Raw genomic sequence first — 14,517 nt, 5'->3', positions numbered from 1 at the left:
TCTTACACAAAACACACATTTATAAATATACATGAATCCAATGATTTAGTTAGCCCAAAAACTAGAATGTGACCCGGTCCAAAAATTTCAACTCCTATGTGCTCAAAATAAAATCTGATGTGTTTTTTTATATCGTCTATAATTTCGATATTTTCTAATACATATTTTTAACATACAAGTATAATTATTTGGCTTAATTATTTTAAATGTAGCACTTTAAAATAATTATTTGTAATTCTTGCCAAATATTTAGTAATTAAATTCGGGTTATCAAAAGCCTTTTATCCTCTGGTCAACAGATCAGTTTTAGCTCATCATTGCGCATTGGGATATGCACTAGGTAGCGACATAAAAATATGGAAATACGATCGTCGGACTCCCTTTGGGCCTTTTTCCCGTAAACAGGCTCCCTCTAGAGCCTTTTTCCTCACGATATTCCCAATCATATATCATATCCTCTTTGTCATAGTCAATTCACATCTTTCAAAATATTTTTCTTTTCCTTTTAATTTATAAAATATAATGACTTTCTAAAAATAGCATTTTAACAGTAAAAATTGCACAGCTTTTCCATAAATCATAAATATCATATTTCTATCAAAATCATCATAATATAACATTTAACATGCGTTATGACCCTTCAGGACGCTGCCAACCCTTTTTCGTACTACCCAGGTGTAAAATGACCGTTTTGCTCCTGGACGTAAAATTTCTCGATTTTGACTTTTTCTTACTTTTATTCACTCTAGACAATCCCAAATAATTATTTAAGCTTCAATTAAATTTTTAATATTTTTATTTAGCTTAAATTCGAGGATTTCTATTTAACTTCCTATTTACTAATTCGTAAAGCTTTTAAATTCCCGGATTAATTCAACTTTAATATTTGAATCCCAAATTTTTATAATGAACTTTTCATACCTAAATTACCCTCGTGAACCATGAACCGACCCCCGTGGACCATGGTTCGAACCCGTTATCTTTTTCCTATCTTAGACCGAACCCTAGCCTAACCATAATGAACCAAAACTCAAACTCCGAGAGCCACCACCGAGCCATCATGGACCAGATCCTTCACAGCCCCTCCTGGACCCTAACGGATCTAGCCTAGACCAGCACAAACCTACCCAAGCTCCTGGCCACAAGAGTGCACCTATTCCCTTATTCTTCCAAAGTCGCGGCCCTCCATCAAACCAAGCCACCACGAACACTGCTGCACCAGCCTGAGCCCTGACCCCATGCCATCCTCCCTAAACCCTACTTGACCATCTTAAACCACCCTAACAAAGCCACGAACCATCACCATCGAGATGCACATATGCGAGCATGGGAAGAGTCCATGCGGTTGTGGACTCTTCCCTTCGGCAGCCCTCACGTTCTAGCCCTGCTAGGACTCTTCCACACTCTGAACCACGTCTAGCATGGGCCCTGACCAAGCCCCAGCTCAGCCCAACCGCACGCGAGTTCCTCCTCTTCTCGTAGCCTTGCCCGAGTGAAAATCCTAGGAACCCTAGGATTCTTCCACCCCTAGTCGAGCTCGACTCCAGTCCCCATTTCCACCTTATTTGTCCACGTTCCACTCATTAAACATCATATGTTGGCAGCGTACTCGTTGGAAATCATAACACGTTCATATATAAGTAAAAACTTTCAAAACTTTAAAAATAATCGTCAAAATGTTAAGCAATTTGAACTCCAATATTTTTCATGCAAAAATAAACAATAAAACATGCATATTATGGATTGAATGATGTGTCAATGGAGTGTAGAAACGTGCCTTTGCATTTTAGAACGCTCGAATATGCGATCGTCAGCTTAGGGGGCGAAGAAGATCGAATGGGCAACGAAGGCTCCTAGTTTTCTTTCCCTTGGAAATTTTAAAAATATCTGTGTGTGGTGTGTGTAACTTTTGGCTGGTATGTGTGATAGTAGACCCGTGTTTCTATTTTATAGTTTTTAATTTGCATGATAACGTGCTTGGGTTTTGGGCTTTCAAGTTTAGGTGAAATTGAGCCTATTAATTCTAGCTAAATTAGGCTCAATAACATCTGTTTAGTTGAAAATAAAAGTTTATAAAATTTAATTTCCAAAAATAATGCATTTGATATTTTAAAAGTACCTCGTTTGCCCAAAATCGGCTTCCTGGATAAAATCAATCTCGTCTCGCAAAATAAGTTGAACTCTATCATTTTTAGAAAATTTTAATTATTTTTAATCATATTAAGAAGCCTTAAAATATTTATTGAAAAATATTTATTTTGTTTTGGTCGTCCCTGGTCTTCTTTCCCCATCCTATTATCAAATATTCAGATAAGTCTACAATTCTCATGAAATCATGTAATTAGGCCCTTAATCGTATAATATGCATCATGTAGGAATTTAAAATCAATTAAATAAAACAATTATGTAATTTAATTTATTTGCATGCATATGATTTACGTAGGTCGGCTTTTGGACGTTACACATATTGTATTGCATAACATATATTTATAGATGACAAGAATTGCAATGAGGAGTTGTGTCATTTCCTAAATGAATGTGTCTTTCCATGAATTATGCATCCATTAACAATGTATCTTTTAGTAAATAACTGATATAGATGCATTTTGGAATAAAATGATACAACCAAGAGACACAATGATACAACCCAAAAGTTGTAAAAGTTTGTTTGACACTTTTATGCTTTAATTTTTCTTCCATTACAATATCTTACAATCTAGTGCCCCAACTAGATTGTAATATTTTCTCCATATTAATTCTGATAGATTCACACATACAAGAAGGTTCTTTAAATTTTAACCTTCAATTACTGAAGCACTTCAAAGTATTTTGCAAGACGATAGTGAGCATTTTGATTTTGAACTTTTTCTCTTGAGCAAATACCGGAAATACACCACATATGAAATATCTCATATTTCAAATATGTTCATAACATTTAGTACTATTATGGCCTTTTGCCCGATCTTGGATTCATGAACATTTACAATACTAAACCACGGTCTTGTTAGAAACGACACCATTTCTTATGTTCAATCGGTGAATTTTAAAATTATGTCTCTAGATAATTAAGATTTGAACTTCATTAAGTGTACCATGTACTCAACCTCAACCACATAGCTATTTACACCAAGCATCCTATAAGGGACTAATAAATTTCTCATTGTCAATCGATCACATACATTGACTTTTTCTTACCCATTTAACTATTCCAGTCAAGACGACGTTTACAATGAAGCAGTATGCTGAAGTTTATGTAGCTGAGATTGTGAGACTTCATGGTATCCCTGTGTCAATTGTATTGACCGTGACCCGAGGTTTACTTCCGAATTTTTGAAGAGCTTGCACAGAGCCTTGGGAACAAGGTTGGCTTTTAGCACAGCTTATCATCCTTAGAGTGACGGGCAGTCAGAGAGGGTGATTCAGATTCTTGAAGATATGCTACGAGCCTGCACGATTGATTTTCCTGGTAGTTGGGATTCTAAATTGCCACTTGCAGAATTTACTTATAACAGTAGTTATCAGGCGACGATTGGCAATGGCACCATACGAGGCATTGTATGGCAGAAAATGTAGGTCACCGTTGAATTGGGATGAAGTCGGTGAATGAAAGATGTTAGGACCAGAATTGGTTCAACAGACAGCTGATGTGATTACTTTAATCCAGGATAGAATGAAGACGGCCCAAGCCAGACAAAAAAGTTATGCTGATAACCGAAGAAGGACATTGGAATTTGAAGTTGGAGATCATGTATTTGTAAAAATTGCCCCTCTCAAAGGCATTATGAGATTTGGCAGGAAAGGAAAGCTGAGCCCAAGATTTATCGGCCCATTTGAAATTCTGGACAGGATAGGAGAAAGAGCATATCGTCTAGCCTTACCGCCGGATTTGGATAGAGTCCACAATGTATTTCATGTCTCAATGCTCAGGAAGTACATCTCGAACCCTTCCCATGTTCTTAGACATGAAGCGTTGGATCTGATGCCGAACTTGACTTATCAAGAAGTACCCATCTAGATTTTAGATCGCAAGGTTAAAGTACTAAGGAATAAGGAGATCGGAATTATCAAGATTCTTTGGCGTAATCAGTTGGTTGAAGAAGCAACGTGGGAACAAGAGAAGGAAATGAAGCAGCGATATCCTGAGTTTTTCCCACAGTAAGGGCAATTTAGGGGACGAAATTTCTTAAGGAGGGGAGAATTGTAACGCCCAGACATTCGTATGCATATGATGTAAGTTAATGATTATTATTAAGTATGGTCATTATTCCCTTTATGGTTTATTATGATAATCGTTCGGAGATATGTGATGTAATGGTGATGGTTTATGGTTTCAAGATGTGATATGAATGGTATTGAATGATTTAGAATGAAACCGAGAATGTATGGGTAGAATAGAAAGTTGATATTTAGCCAAATAAGTAATAGAAGTGCTAAAATGGTAAGAAACTGTGGCAGTAGTTGTGGTTTTTAGCATAATGTTTTGTATATTTATCCAAATGATGTGAGGCCACTTTCATTAGAAAGATAAGACATAAGGCTATAACTTTCTTATTTTGAGTTTGGTCCAAATCATTGTGGAATACTAGCCAAAAGCGCCCCGAAGTGTGTCGTGCGTATCGTCGTTCCTCCAGTGACACATGTTGAGAGATTGAGCATAACATTTTACTCAGACCTTCAAATGACATGAGGCTAATTGGAGAAGCAAGCCAAGACATAGAGCTACAACTTTGTAGTTTACCATTTTTCAAAATTATGACGAGAAGAGGCGTTTCGGAGGCGATATTTGAGGAGACTGTGCGCAGAGCAGCGCCCAAGCGGTAAGAAACTGCCGCCCGAGCGCCACTGGTTTTGAAATTTTGTGTTTTGGGCAGAAACGTCCGCGCTAGGGCGGTAATGTATGACCACCCGAGCACCCTGTACAGTACAAAAGCGTGTTTTGGGTGTTTTAAGGTATAAAATCGGTTGAGACTCTCATTTTTCTCATTTCCCTTCTCCTCATTTATCTTCTCCATCGATTCTTAGCTAGGGTTCCTCATCATCATCTTCTTCTCTTATTCAATCAAGCAATTAATCTTCAATCCGGAGTTGGAACTTCATCTTTTTAGTGTGAGGGGCAAAGGTAAGTGGCTTTTCTTCTTGTTCTTGAGTTAATGAAGATGGAGAAGTTAGGGCATGATGGTTGTGATTGTTGTATTGGATTAAATGATCATCTAATGTTGTTATTTTGGTGTTGATGGTTAGTTATTGGGTTTATTATTGTAGGATCACCATCAAGATTTAGGAAAGCAAGTGCTCCAAGTGTAGCAAGTGGAATCATTTCTTCAATGCATCACATGATCCTATATGTATGTGTTTTGATGATTTTATGATGTTAACTCCTTTCAAATTCCATTCATGATATATATATATATATATATATGTATATATGGTAGTGCAATTATATGCATTTTGAATGAAAGGAGTTAAACTTTTCAAGATGCCTCTAATGTGTTTGATAAAATGCTTGAATGAAGTTTTATATGATTGAATGATTGGATTGATAGTGATAGTAGCGGTGTTGCCTTTGGCAATTCTAAGTCCGCAATGTAATTGGCCAATTAACTATGAAAACATGTGCTCTCTTATAAGATGTATTTTATGCAGAGGTACGTGTCCCTCCTATAAGATTCGTTTTTACGAATAGGGTTAGCAATGAATGAACTATCTTATAAGAACTATCAATTCTTCAGTTAATCAATGAAATGAATATCATCCCTATGTATTGTTGTATTATGATTCTTGACGGATGATATTAATGATGATTCGACGTTTATGAAATGAGATGGTTAATGTTTTCAAGAAAATAAAATTGAGGCTATCCCTTTTATGTTTTACAATAAAATGATATATATGTATCTTATCAGTATTGATTCCATTTGCTGAGTTTTATTCTCATTCCAGTTATGTTCATGTGATGCAGGCACAGGTAAGAAAGACTGATCATCCCTGAGTTGTCGAAGCGAGAGAAGGGAATATGCCAAACTTGGAGATTTTGAATGGATGTTATTTTGTTATTATCAAGCTTTTGGCTAGTTTGGAAAAACATTGAAAATCTTGTTTTGCGCTTTGGTTTTGGCAAGATGTGTAGATACTTTACACACTGGTATCTGATGTATATGAAAATCTTTTGCATGTGTATTATGTGTTGTTTGAGGCAGGTGGCATGTCCTATTTACGGGGAGATGATGCCCAAATTTTTTTAGATTAACACATTTCTCCAATTATATTTTAAAGCTTCCGCACTGATAATGCATCTTAGTCACGAGTGTTACATTTAGTGGTACCAGAGCCGAGATTTTCGGACCAATGATTTGGCATATGACTTTCTCTGCTGTCGACAATTCAGTATGTATGTACATGCATCATTTGATTTAATATGGATATGTAGCCTCAATAATTATGATATGTTATGTATGGAAATGGTTTTAAATTAATATTTATCACAGGATCATGCCGCCTAAGCGTAAAGCACCTGAAGGGGAGGATAGTTCATCATCTAGAGTGGTTGGTGAATTTAGCAAGTTACTGAAAGAACAGGCCAAAGTACACGGCGAGCAAATCCAGCAGCTCTTGCGAATGCAGAATGCAGGGCGAGGGAGAGAGAGAGAGCAATTGAGGCTCGAGCCCAATAGTGAAGGCGCATTCAAAAAATTTCGTAAGATGAAGCCACCAGAATTTGATGGTAGCACTGATCCCATGGTCGCCTTGGAATGGGTCAAAGCTGTGGAGGCTATATATGATTATCTTCAGTTTCAAGACATAGATCGAGTCAGCTATGCCATTTTTTTACTGACCAAGACGGCGAGGACTTGGTGGGACGCCACCAATATATCAGTTAATGTCTCGGCACTCAAGTGGCAGGAGTTTAAATATTTATTCTACGACAAATATATTCCTCGAGATGTTCGAAGTCAGAAAGTGAAGGAATTTTCAGAACTGAAGCAAGGAAATATGTCAATCCAAGAGTATATTCTCAAATTCGAAGAGGGGTGTCAGTTTGCCCCATATCTGGCCAGCAATGACATCGAAAAGGGCGAGCATTTTCTTAGAGGTGTCCGGGCTGAAATTAAAAGAGACGTTCGAATGTCTAAAGCTGCTTCATATAAAGAGATTGTTGAAAAAGCAAGGATGGCCGAGCAGGACGAGAAGGAAATTGAAAGAGAAAGACAATTGAAGCGCCAAGATTTTTCTACTAAAGGCCAAGGATCCGGATGGAAAGGTAAGGGCAAGTTCAGAGGCAAAAAAAAGAGCATCGATCCAAAGCTCCTATGCCACCGCCTACATATGATCGACCTGTATATCCAAAATGTGGCGAAATGCATATAGGTGAGTGCTTGGTTGGAAGTAATCGATGCTTTCGTTGTGGAGGTGTTGGACATGTTATCAAAAATTGTCCAGTGAAATGTGAGAAAGGGAAAAATAGAGTTCAAGGCAGAATCTTCACTATGACCAAAGAAGGCGCAAATCCTGATTCTTCTGTTATATCAGGTACTATCTTATTTTCAGGAAAGGCCGCTATTACATTGATTGACACTGGTGCTACGCATTCCTTTATGTCAGAAATTTTCTTGCGCTCTTTGAATGTTGTTCCATCTTTTGAACCCCTCCACTATAGTATTTTGTTGCCGTCGGAAGACGAATTATGGCCTTCTAGTATTCTTAAAGGTTGTACATTGCAAGTAAATGAGAAAATCTATTTTGCTGATCTTATTATTATTCCCATGGTGGCGTTTGATGTTATTTTGGGAAGGGACTGGCTATCGTCATATCGTGCCGTTATTGACTGCGTGGCTAAAACAGTGCGATTTCCTGCAGAAGTTGATGATAGCGGGATTTTCCAGAGTTCAGGTATTTCGCTTGACACTCCTTATATTTCTTGTCTCAAAGCTCATGAAATGTTATCAAAGGGGTGTCATGGGTTTTTAGCTGCTGTGATAGATTTGAATACTGAGATGAAGATTGAGTTGAATGAGATTGAGGTAGTTCGGGATTTTCCTGACGTATTTGCGGATGATGTGCCTGGATTGCCACGTGACCGTGAAGTTGAGTTCGTGATTGACTTGGTTCCAGGTACTGCTCCGATTTCAAAAGCTCCTTACCGAATGGCCCCGACTGAAATGAAGGAACTGAAGAATCAGTTGCAAGATCTATTAGACAAAGGTTTTATTAGTCCGAGTTCTTCTCCGTGGGGAGCTCCGGTTTTATTTGTCAAAAAGAAAGATGGATCTTTGCGGTTGTGTATTGATTACAGAGAGATCAACAAAGCCACGATCAAGAATAAATATCCATTGCCGAGGATTGATGATCTCTTTGATCAGCTACAGGGAGCGACAGTGTTTTCAAAGATCGACCTGCGTTCTGGTTATTATCTGCTGAAAGTTAGGGAAGCCGACGTCCCTAAAAATTCATTCAGAACCAGGTACGGCCATTATGAGTTATTAGTCATGTCATTTGGGTTGACGAACGCTCCGTCCGTCTTCATGGACCTAATGAACCGGGTCTTCAAGCCATATCTGGATAGCTTTGTTATCGTTTTCATTGACGATATCCTGATTTATTCCAAGACTCGGGAACTTCATGTCGAGCATCTCAGAACTATATTGTAGTTATTAAGGGAACAACAATTATATGCAAAGTTGAAAAAGTGTGAATTCTGGTTAGAGCAAGTATCATTTCTGGGCCATATCGTTTCGAGAAAAGGCATTGCAGTGTATCCCATGAAGATTGAAGCTATTAAGAAATGGCCTATTCGTACGACAGTCTCCGAGGTGCGTAGTTTTCTTGGTTTGGCAGGTTATTATCGACGTTATATTGCAAATTTTTCAAAAATAGCCCTGCCATTAACCAATCTGACGAGGAAAGCGGTGAAGTTTGAGTGGAGAAACGATTGCCAGCACGGATTTCAAGTGTTGAAAGACAAGTTGACATCAGCCCCTATCCTAGCAATTTCGTGTGGTACTGAAGATTTTATTGTTTACACTGATGCGTCAAAAGATGGGACTTGGAGCTGTACTGATGCAGCGTGGGAAAGTAATCGCTTATGCTTCTCGCCAGTTAAAGGAATACGAAAAGAATTATCCCACCCACAATCTTGAGTTGGATGCAGTGGTATTTGCATTTAAAATATGGAGGCATTATCTGTATGGCGAGAAATGTGAAGTTTTCACAGACCATAAGAGCTTGAAATATCTATTCTCTCAGAAGGAACTCAATTTGCGGCAGAGGAGGTGGTTAGAACTTGTTAAAGATTATGATGTGACCATTAGCTATCACCCAGTTAAAGCAAACGTCGTTGCAGATGCTTTGAGCCGCAAGTCAGTTTCTTCTTTGAGCTCATTGATTCAGAAGCCGTTGTTATTGGATCTTCAGAGGAGCGAGATCACTACGGTAGAGCAAGGGACCATCGCTAGATTTTCAGCTTTGGTTATTCGACCTACATTGAGAGATAGGATACGACGGGAGCAACCTAATGACAATCAGTTGATGAAATTGCGATCTAAAGCCAGTGAGAAAGGAAACACAGAGTTTGCGATGAACACTGATGATTTGTTAACGTTTAGAGGTCGGATATGTGTTCCCAGTGGTGATGACATTCGACGGGATGTTTTGACAGAGGCTCATACCGCGCCATACTCGATACATCCAGGTAGCACCAAGATGTATCAGGATCTCCGACGTCTCTACTGGTGGCTAGGTATGAAAAGTGATATCGCAAAATTCATATCCGAATGTCTAACATGTCAGCAGGTAAAGATTGAGCATCAAATACCTGCTGTAACTTTGCAATCCCTCCCAATACCTCAGAGGAAGTGGGAGCACATCACCATGGACTTCGTAACGGGACTTCCAAGAACACCAAAGGGTTACAACTCCATCTGGGTGATTGTTGACAGGTTAACCAAGTTGGCTCATTTTCTTCCAGTCAAGACGACGTATGCAATGAACCAGTATGCTGAAGTTTATGTAGCTGAGATTGTGAGACTTCATGGTATCCCTGTGTCAATTGTATCTGACCGTGACCCGAGGTTTACTTCCGAATTTTGGAAGAGCTTGCACAGAGCCTTGGGCACCAGTTTGGCTTTTAGCACAACTTATCATCCTTAGAGTGACAGGGCAGTCAGAGAGGGTGATTCAGATTCTTGAAGATATGCTACGAGCCTGCACGATTGATTTTCCTGGTAGTTGGGGTTCTAAATTGCCACTTGCGGAATTTACATATAACAATAGTTATCAGGCGACGATTGACATGGCACCATACGAGGCATTGTATGGCAGAAAATGTAGGTCACCGTTGAATTGGGATGAAGTCGGTGAAAGAAAGATAGATGTTAGGACCAGAATTGGTTCAAGAGACAGCTGATGTCATTACTTTAATCTAGGATAGAATGAAGACGGCCCAAACCAGACATAAAAGTTATGCGATAACAGAAGAAGGCCTTTGGAATTTGAAGTTGGAGATCATGTATTTGTAAAAATTGCCCCTCTCAAAGGCATTATGAGATTTGGCAGTAAAGGAAAGCTGAGCCCAAGATTTATCGGCCCATTTGAAATTCTGGACAGGATAGGAGAAAGAGCATATCGTCTAGCCTTACCGCCGGATTTGGATAGAGTCCACAATGTATTTCACGTCTCAATGCTCGGGAAGTACATCTCGAACCCTTCCCATGTTCTCAGACATGAAGCGTTGGATCTGATGCCGAACTTGACTTATCAAGAAGTACCAATCCAGATTTTAGATCGCAAGGTTAAAGTACTAAGGAATAAGGAGATCGGAATTATCAAGATTCTTTGGCGTAATCAGTTGGTTGAAGAAGCAACGTGGGAACCAGATGAGGAAATGAAGCAGCAATATCCTGAGTTATTCGCACAGTAATGGCAATTTCGGGGACGAAATTTCTTAAGGAGGGGAGAATTGTAACGCCCAGACATTCGTATGCATATGATGTAAGGTAATGATTATGATTAAGTATGGTCATTATTCCTTTTATGGTTTATTATGATAATCGTTCGGAGATATGTGATGTAATGGTGATGGTTTATGGTTTCAAGATGTGATATGAATGGTATTGAATGATTTAGAATGAAACCGAGAATGTATGGGTAGAATAGAAAGTTGATATTTAGCCAAATAAGTAATAGAAGTGCTAAAACGGTAAGAAACTGTGGCAGTAGTTGTGGTTTTTAGCATAATGTTTTGTATATTGATCCAAATGATGTGAGGCCACTTTCATTAGAAAGATAAGACATAAGGCTATAACTCTCTTATTTTGAGTTTTGTCCAAATCATTGTGGAAGACTAGCCAAAAACGCCCCGAAGTGTGTCGTGTGTATCGTCGTTCCTCCAGTGACACATGTTGGGAGGTTGAGCATAACTTTTTACTCAAACCTTCAAATGATATGAGGCCAATTGGAGAAGTAAGCCAAGACATAGAGCTACAACTATGTAGTTTACCATTTTTCCAAATTATGACAAGAAGAGGCGTTTGAGAGGCGATCTTTGAGGAGACTGTGCGCAGAGCGGCGCCCGAGCGCCACTGGTTCTGAAATTTTGTGTTTCAGGCAGAAACTTCCGCGCTAGGACGGTAATGTATGACCGCCCGAGCGCCCTGTACAGTACAAAAGCGTGTTTTGGGTGTTTTAAGGTATAAAATCGGTTGAGACTCTCATTTTTCTCATTTCTCTTCTCCTCATTTATATTCTCCATCGATTCTTAGCTAGAGTTCCTCATCATCATCTTCTTCTCTTATTCAATCAAGCAATTAATCTTCAATCCGGAGTTGGAACTTCATCTTTTTAGTGTGATGGGCAAAGGTAAGTGGTTTTTATTCTTGTTCTTGAGTTAATGAAGATGGAGAAGTTAGGGCATGATGGTTGTGATTGTTGTATTGGATTAAATAATCATCTAATGTTGTTATTTTGGTGTTGATGGTTAGTTATTGGGTTTATTATTGTAGGATCACCATCAAGATTTAGGAAAGCAAGTGCTCCAAGTGTAGCAAGTGGAATCATTTCTTCAATGCATCACATGATCCTATATGTATGTGTTTTGATGATTTTATGATGTTAACTCCTTTCAAATTCCATTAATGATATATATATATATGTAAATATGTATATATGGTAGTGCAATTATATGCATTTTGAATGAAAGGAGTTGAACTTTTCAAGAGGCCTCTAATGTGTTTGATAAAATGCTTGAATGAAGTTTTATATGATTGAATGATTGGATTTATAGTGATAGTAGCGGTGTTGCCTTTGGCAATTCTAAGTCCGCAATGTAATTGGCCAATTAACGAGGAAAACATGTGCTCTCTTATAAGATGCATTTTATGCAGAGGTACGTATCCCTCCTATAAGATTCGTTTTTACGAATAGAGTTAGCAATGAATGAACTATCTTATAAGAACTATCAATTCTTCAGTTAATCAATGAAATGAATATCATCCCTATGTATTGTTGTATTATGATTCTTGACGGATGATATTAATGATGATTCGACGTTTATGAAATGAGATGGTTAATGTTTTCAAGAAAATAAAATTGAGGCTATCCCTTTTATGTTTTACAATAAAATGATATATATGTATCTTGTTAGTATTGATTCCATTTGCTGAGTTTTATTCTCATTCCAGTTATGTTCATGTGATGCAGGCACAGGTAAGAAAGACTGATCATCCCTGAGTTGTCGAAGCGAGAGAAGGGAATATGCCAAACCTTGGAGATTTTGAATTGATGTTATTTTGTTATTATCAAGCTTTTGGCTAGTTTGGAAAAACATTGAAAATCTTGTTTTGCGCTTTGGTTTTGGCAAGATGTGTAGATACTTTACACACTAGTATCTGATGTATATGAAAATCTTTTGCATGTGTATTATGTGTTGTTTGAGGCAGGTGGCATGTCCTATTTACGGGGAGATGCTGCCCAAATTTTTTTAGATTAACACATTTTCTCCAATTATATTTTAAAGCTTCCGCACTAATTATGCATCTTAGTCACGAGTGTTACACAGATTGATCAGAATGTTGAAATAGATTATATCAGATTGTGAATTTTGATTGAGTTTGTAATTGTGGCAGAACATACCATGAACTCATTTATATATTATCCACTGACTGATAGATAGCCAGAGCGTACTATCCAGATATTAAAAGATATTTATGGAGTTGTAGTGCTGGATGTTAGCGCTAGTTGACATGACATATTGTCACTATATGAATTATTGTATAATGATTGCTATCAAACGAGTATTGAGATAGCTACAGATGAGACAAGGTACAGTAAGTACTGCAGATTTCTTTGGTATAAGAATAATATCTCGAAGATACCTGAGATAGGATTTGATACGGTCAGAGATATGACAAAGAAAATGTAGCTAATTCAGAAGGAAATGAAGATAGCTCAGACCAGACAGACTTAATATGCCAACGTCGGATGGTGACGATTGGTATTTGGGGCCGAAGATTTAATATATCCTTGACTGGGATAAACAGATTTGATAACAGCTGATGATATTGATTTGGTATGAGCTGTTGAATTGGTATATACGGATGTTGTATAGCCAGTATTGTGAGATTGATTCTGTCAGAGTTATTTCGAAGGGTATTATGATATTATGCTCTTGAATTATTATTCCAATTTAGAATCACAGATCCGGACAAGAAAGATATTTCAGAATGAAGACTATTCTATTATTGAAAATACACTAAGTTGATAGGGCATCGAAGAGACTATCTGAAAGACAGAATTTGTCATGAGACTGAGATTTCAGAATGATTTTATTGAGATGAGTTTCTGATTAAACTCTATTATACATTTCTTCTGATATATCTGAATTGGGTGCCTATGAGTTCGAGGAAGAACTCAGATCTAAGAGGGGGAGAAATGTAAGGCCCGAGATTTTATTACTATAATCTGAGATTAATCTGAAATGATTTGGTTATTAATTGAGATGATTATAGATGAAACGGATCAGACCGGGAGAGCCGAAAGAAGATTTGACATGAGGTGCAAGAAGAGTCCCCGCGCACATGCGCGACATGTATGGGCGCACATGCGCGAGGAAGACAGAACCATGCGCGCACATGCGCGGCTTGAATGCGCGCACATGCGCGGAACGTCCAGAGAGTTCGGCGCACATGCGCGGCTTGAATGCGCGCATCTGTGCGGAACGTCCAGAGGGTTCGGTGCACATGCGCGGCGGAAGGTGCGCATATGCGCGAGTAAGTGGATGCACGAGACAGTAGGTCTCGCGCATATGCGCGACGATGGGCGCGCATATGCGCGAGCGGTTGAGACACAAGCGCCGAGATAATAAATCTCGCGCATATGCGCGAGAGGTTTTTTGGCAAATTCTGGAGAAGCCACGTACAATTTACATGCAATATATATATGATTCATCTTTCCTTCCTTAATCTTCAGCAAGAAACGAGGTAAGCTTCAGAAATTCCCCAAAGTCTCATCGTACCTTAGACTTGTGAT

At 38.5% G+C, this 14,517-nt stretch overlaps 2 protein-coding genes across 2 annotated transcripts; both read left to right on the top strand.

Annotated features, from left to right (window-relative positions):
- Nucleotides 1–3,610: 3,610 nt before the first annotated feature.
- LOC142554646 (uncharacterized) lies at nucleotides 3,611–10,399 on the top strand. Its single transcript, XM_075665313.1, has 9 exons — nucleotides 3,611–3,904; nucleotides 4,016–4,155; nucleotides 5,960–5,965; nucleotides 6,486–7,258; nucleotides 7,366–8,199; nucleotides 8,701–8,807; nucleotides 9,034–9,642; nucleotides 9,787–10,027; nucleotides 10,152–10,399. Exons 1-9 carry the CDS (start codon nucleotides 3,611–3,613, stop codon nucleotides 10,397–10,399), a joined length of 3,252 nt encoding a protein of 1,083 aa, XP_075521428.1.
- Nucleotides 10,400–10,534: 135 nt separating this feature from the next.
- On the top strand, nucleotides 10,535–10,912 carry LOC142554645 (uncharacterized). Its single transcript, XM_075665312.1, has one exon. The coding sequence runs from the start codon at nucleotides 10,535–10,537 to the stop codon at nucleotides 10,910–10,912; it is 378 nt and encodes a 125-aa protein (XP_075521427.1).
- The last annotated feature ends 3,605 nt before the right edge of the window (nucleotides 10,913–14,517 follow it).

The sequence above is a fragment of the Primulina tabacum genome, chromosome 8, assembly GCF_025594145.1.
Source record: "Primulina tabacum isolate GXHZ01 chromosome 8, ASM2559414v2, whole genome shotgun sequence".
Taxonomy (NCBI): domain Eukaryota; kingdom Viridiplantae; phylum Streptophyta; class Magnoliopsida; order Lamiales; family Gesneriaceae; genus Primulina; species Primulina tabacum.
The sequence above is the reverse complement of the archived record's forward strand: the minus strand, read 5'-3'. Positions and strand labels throughout refer to the sequence as shown.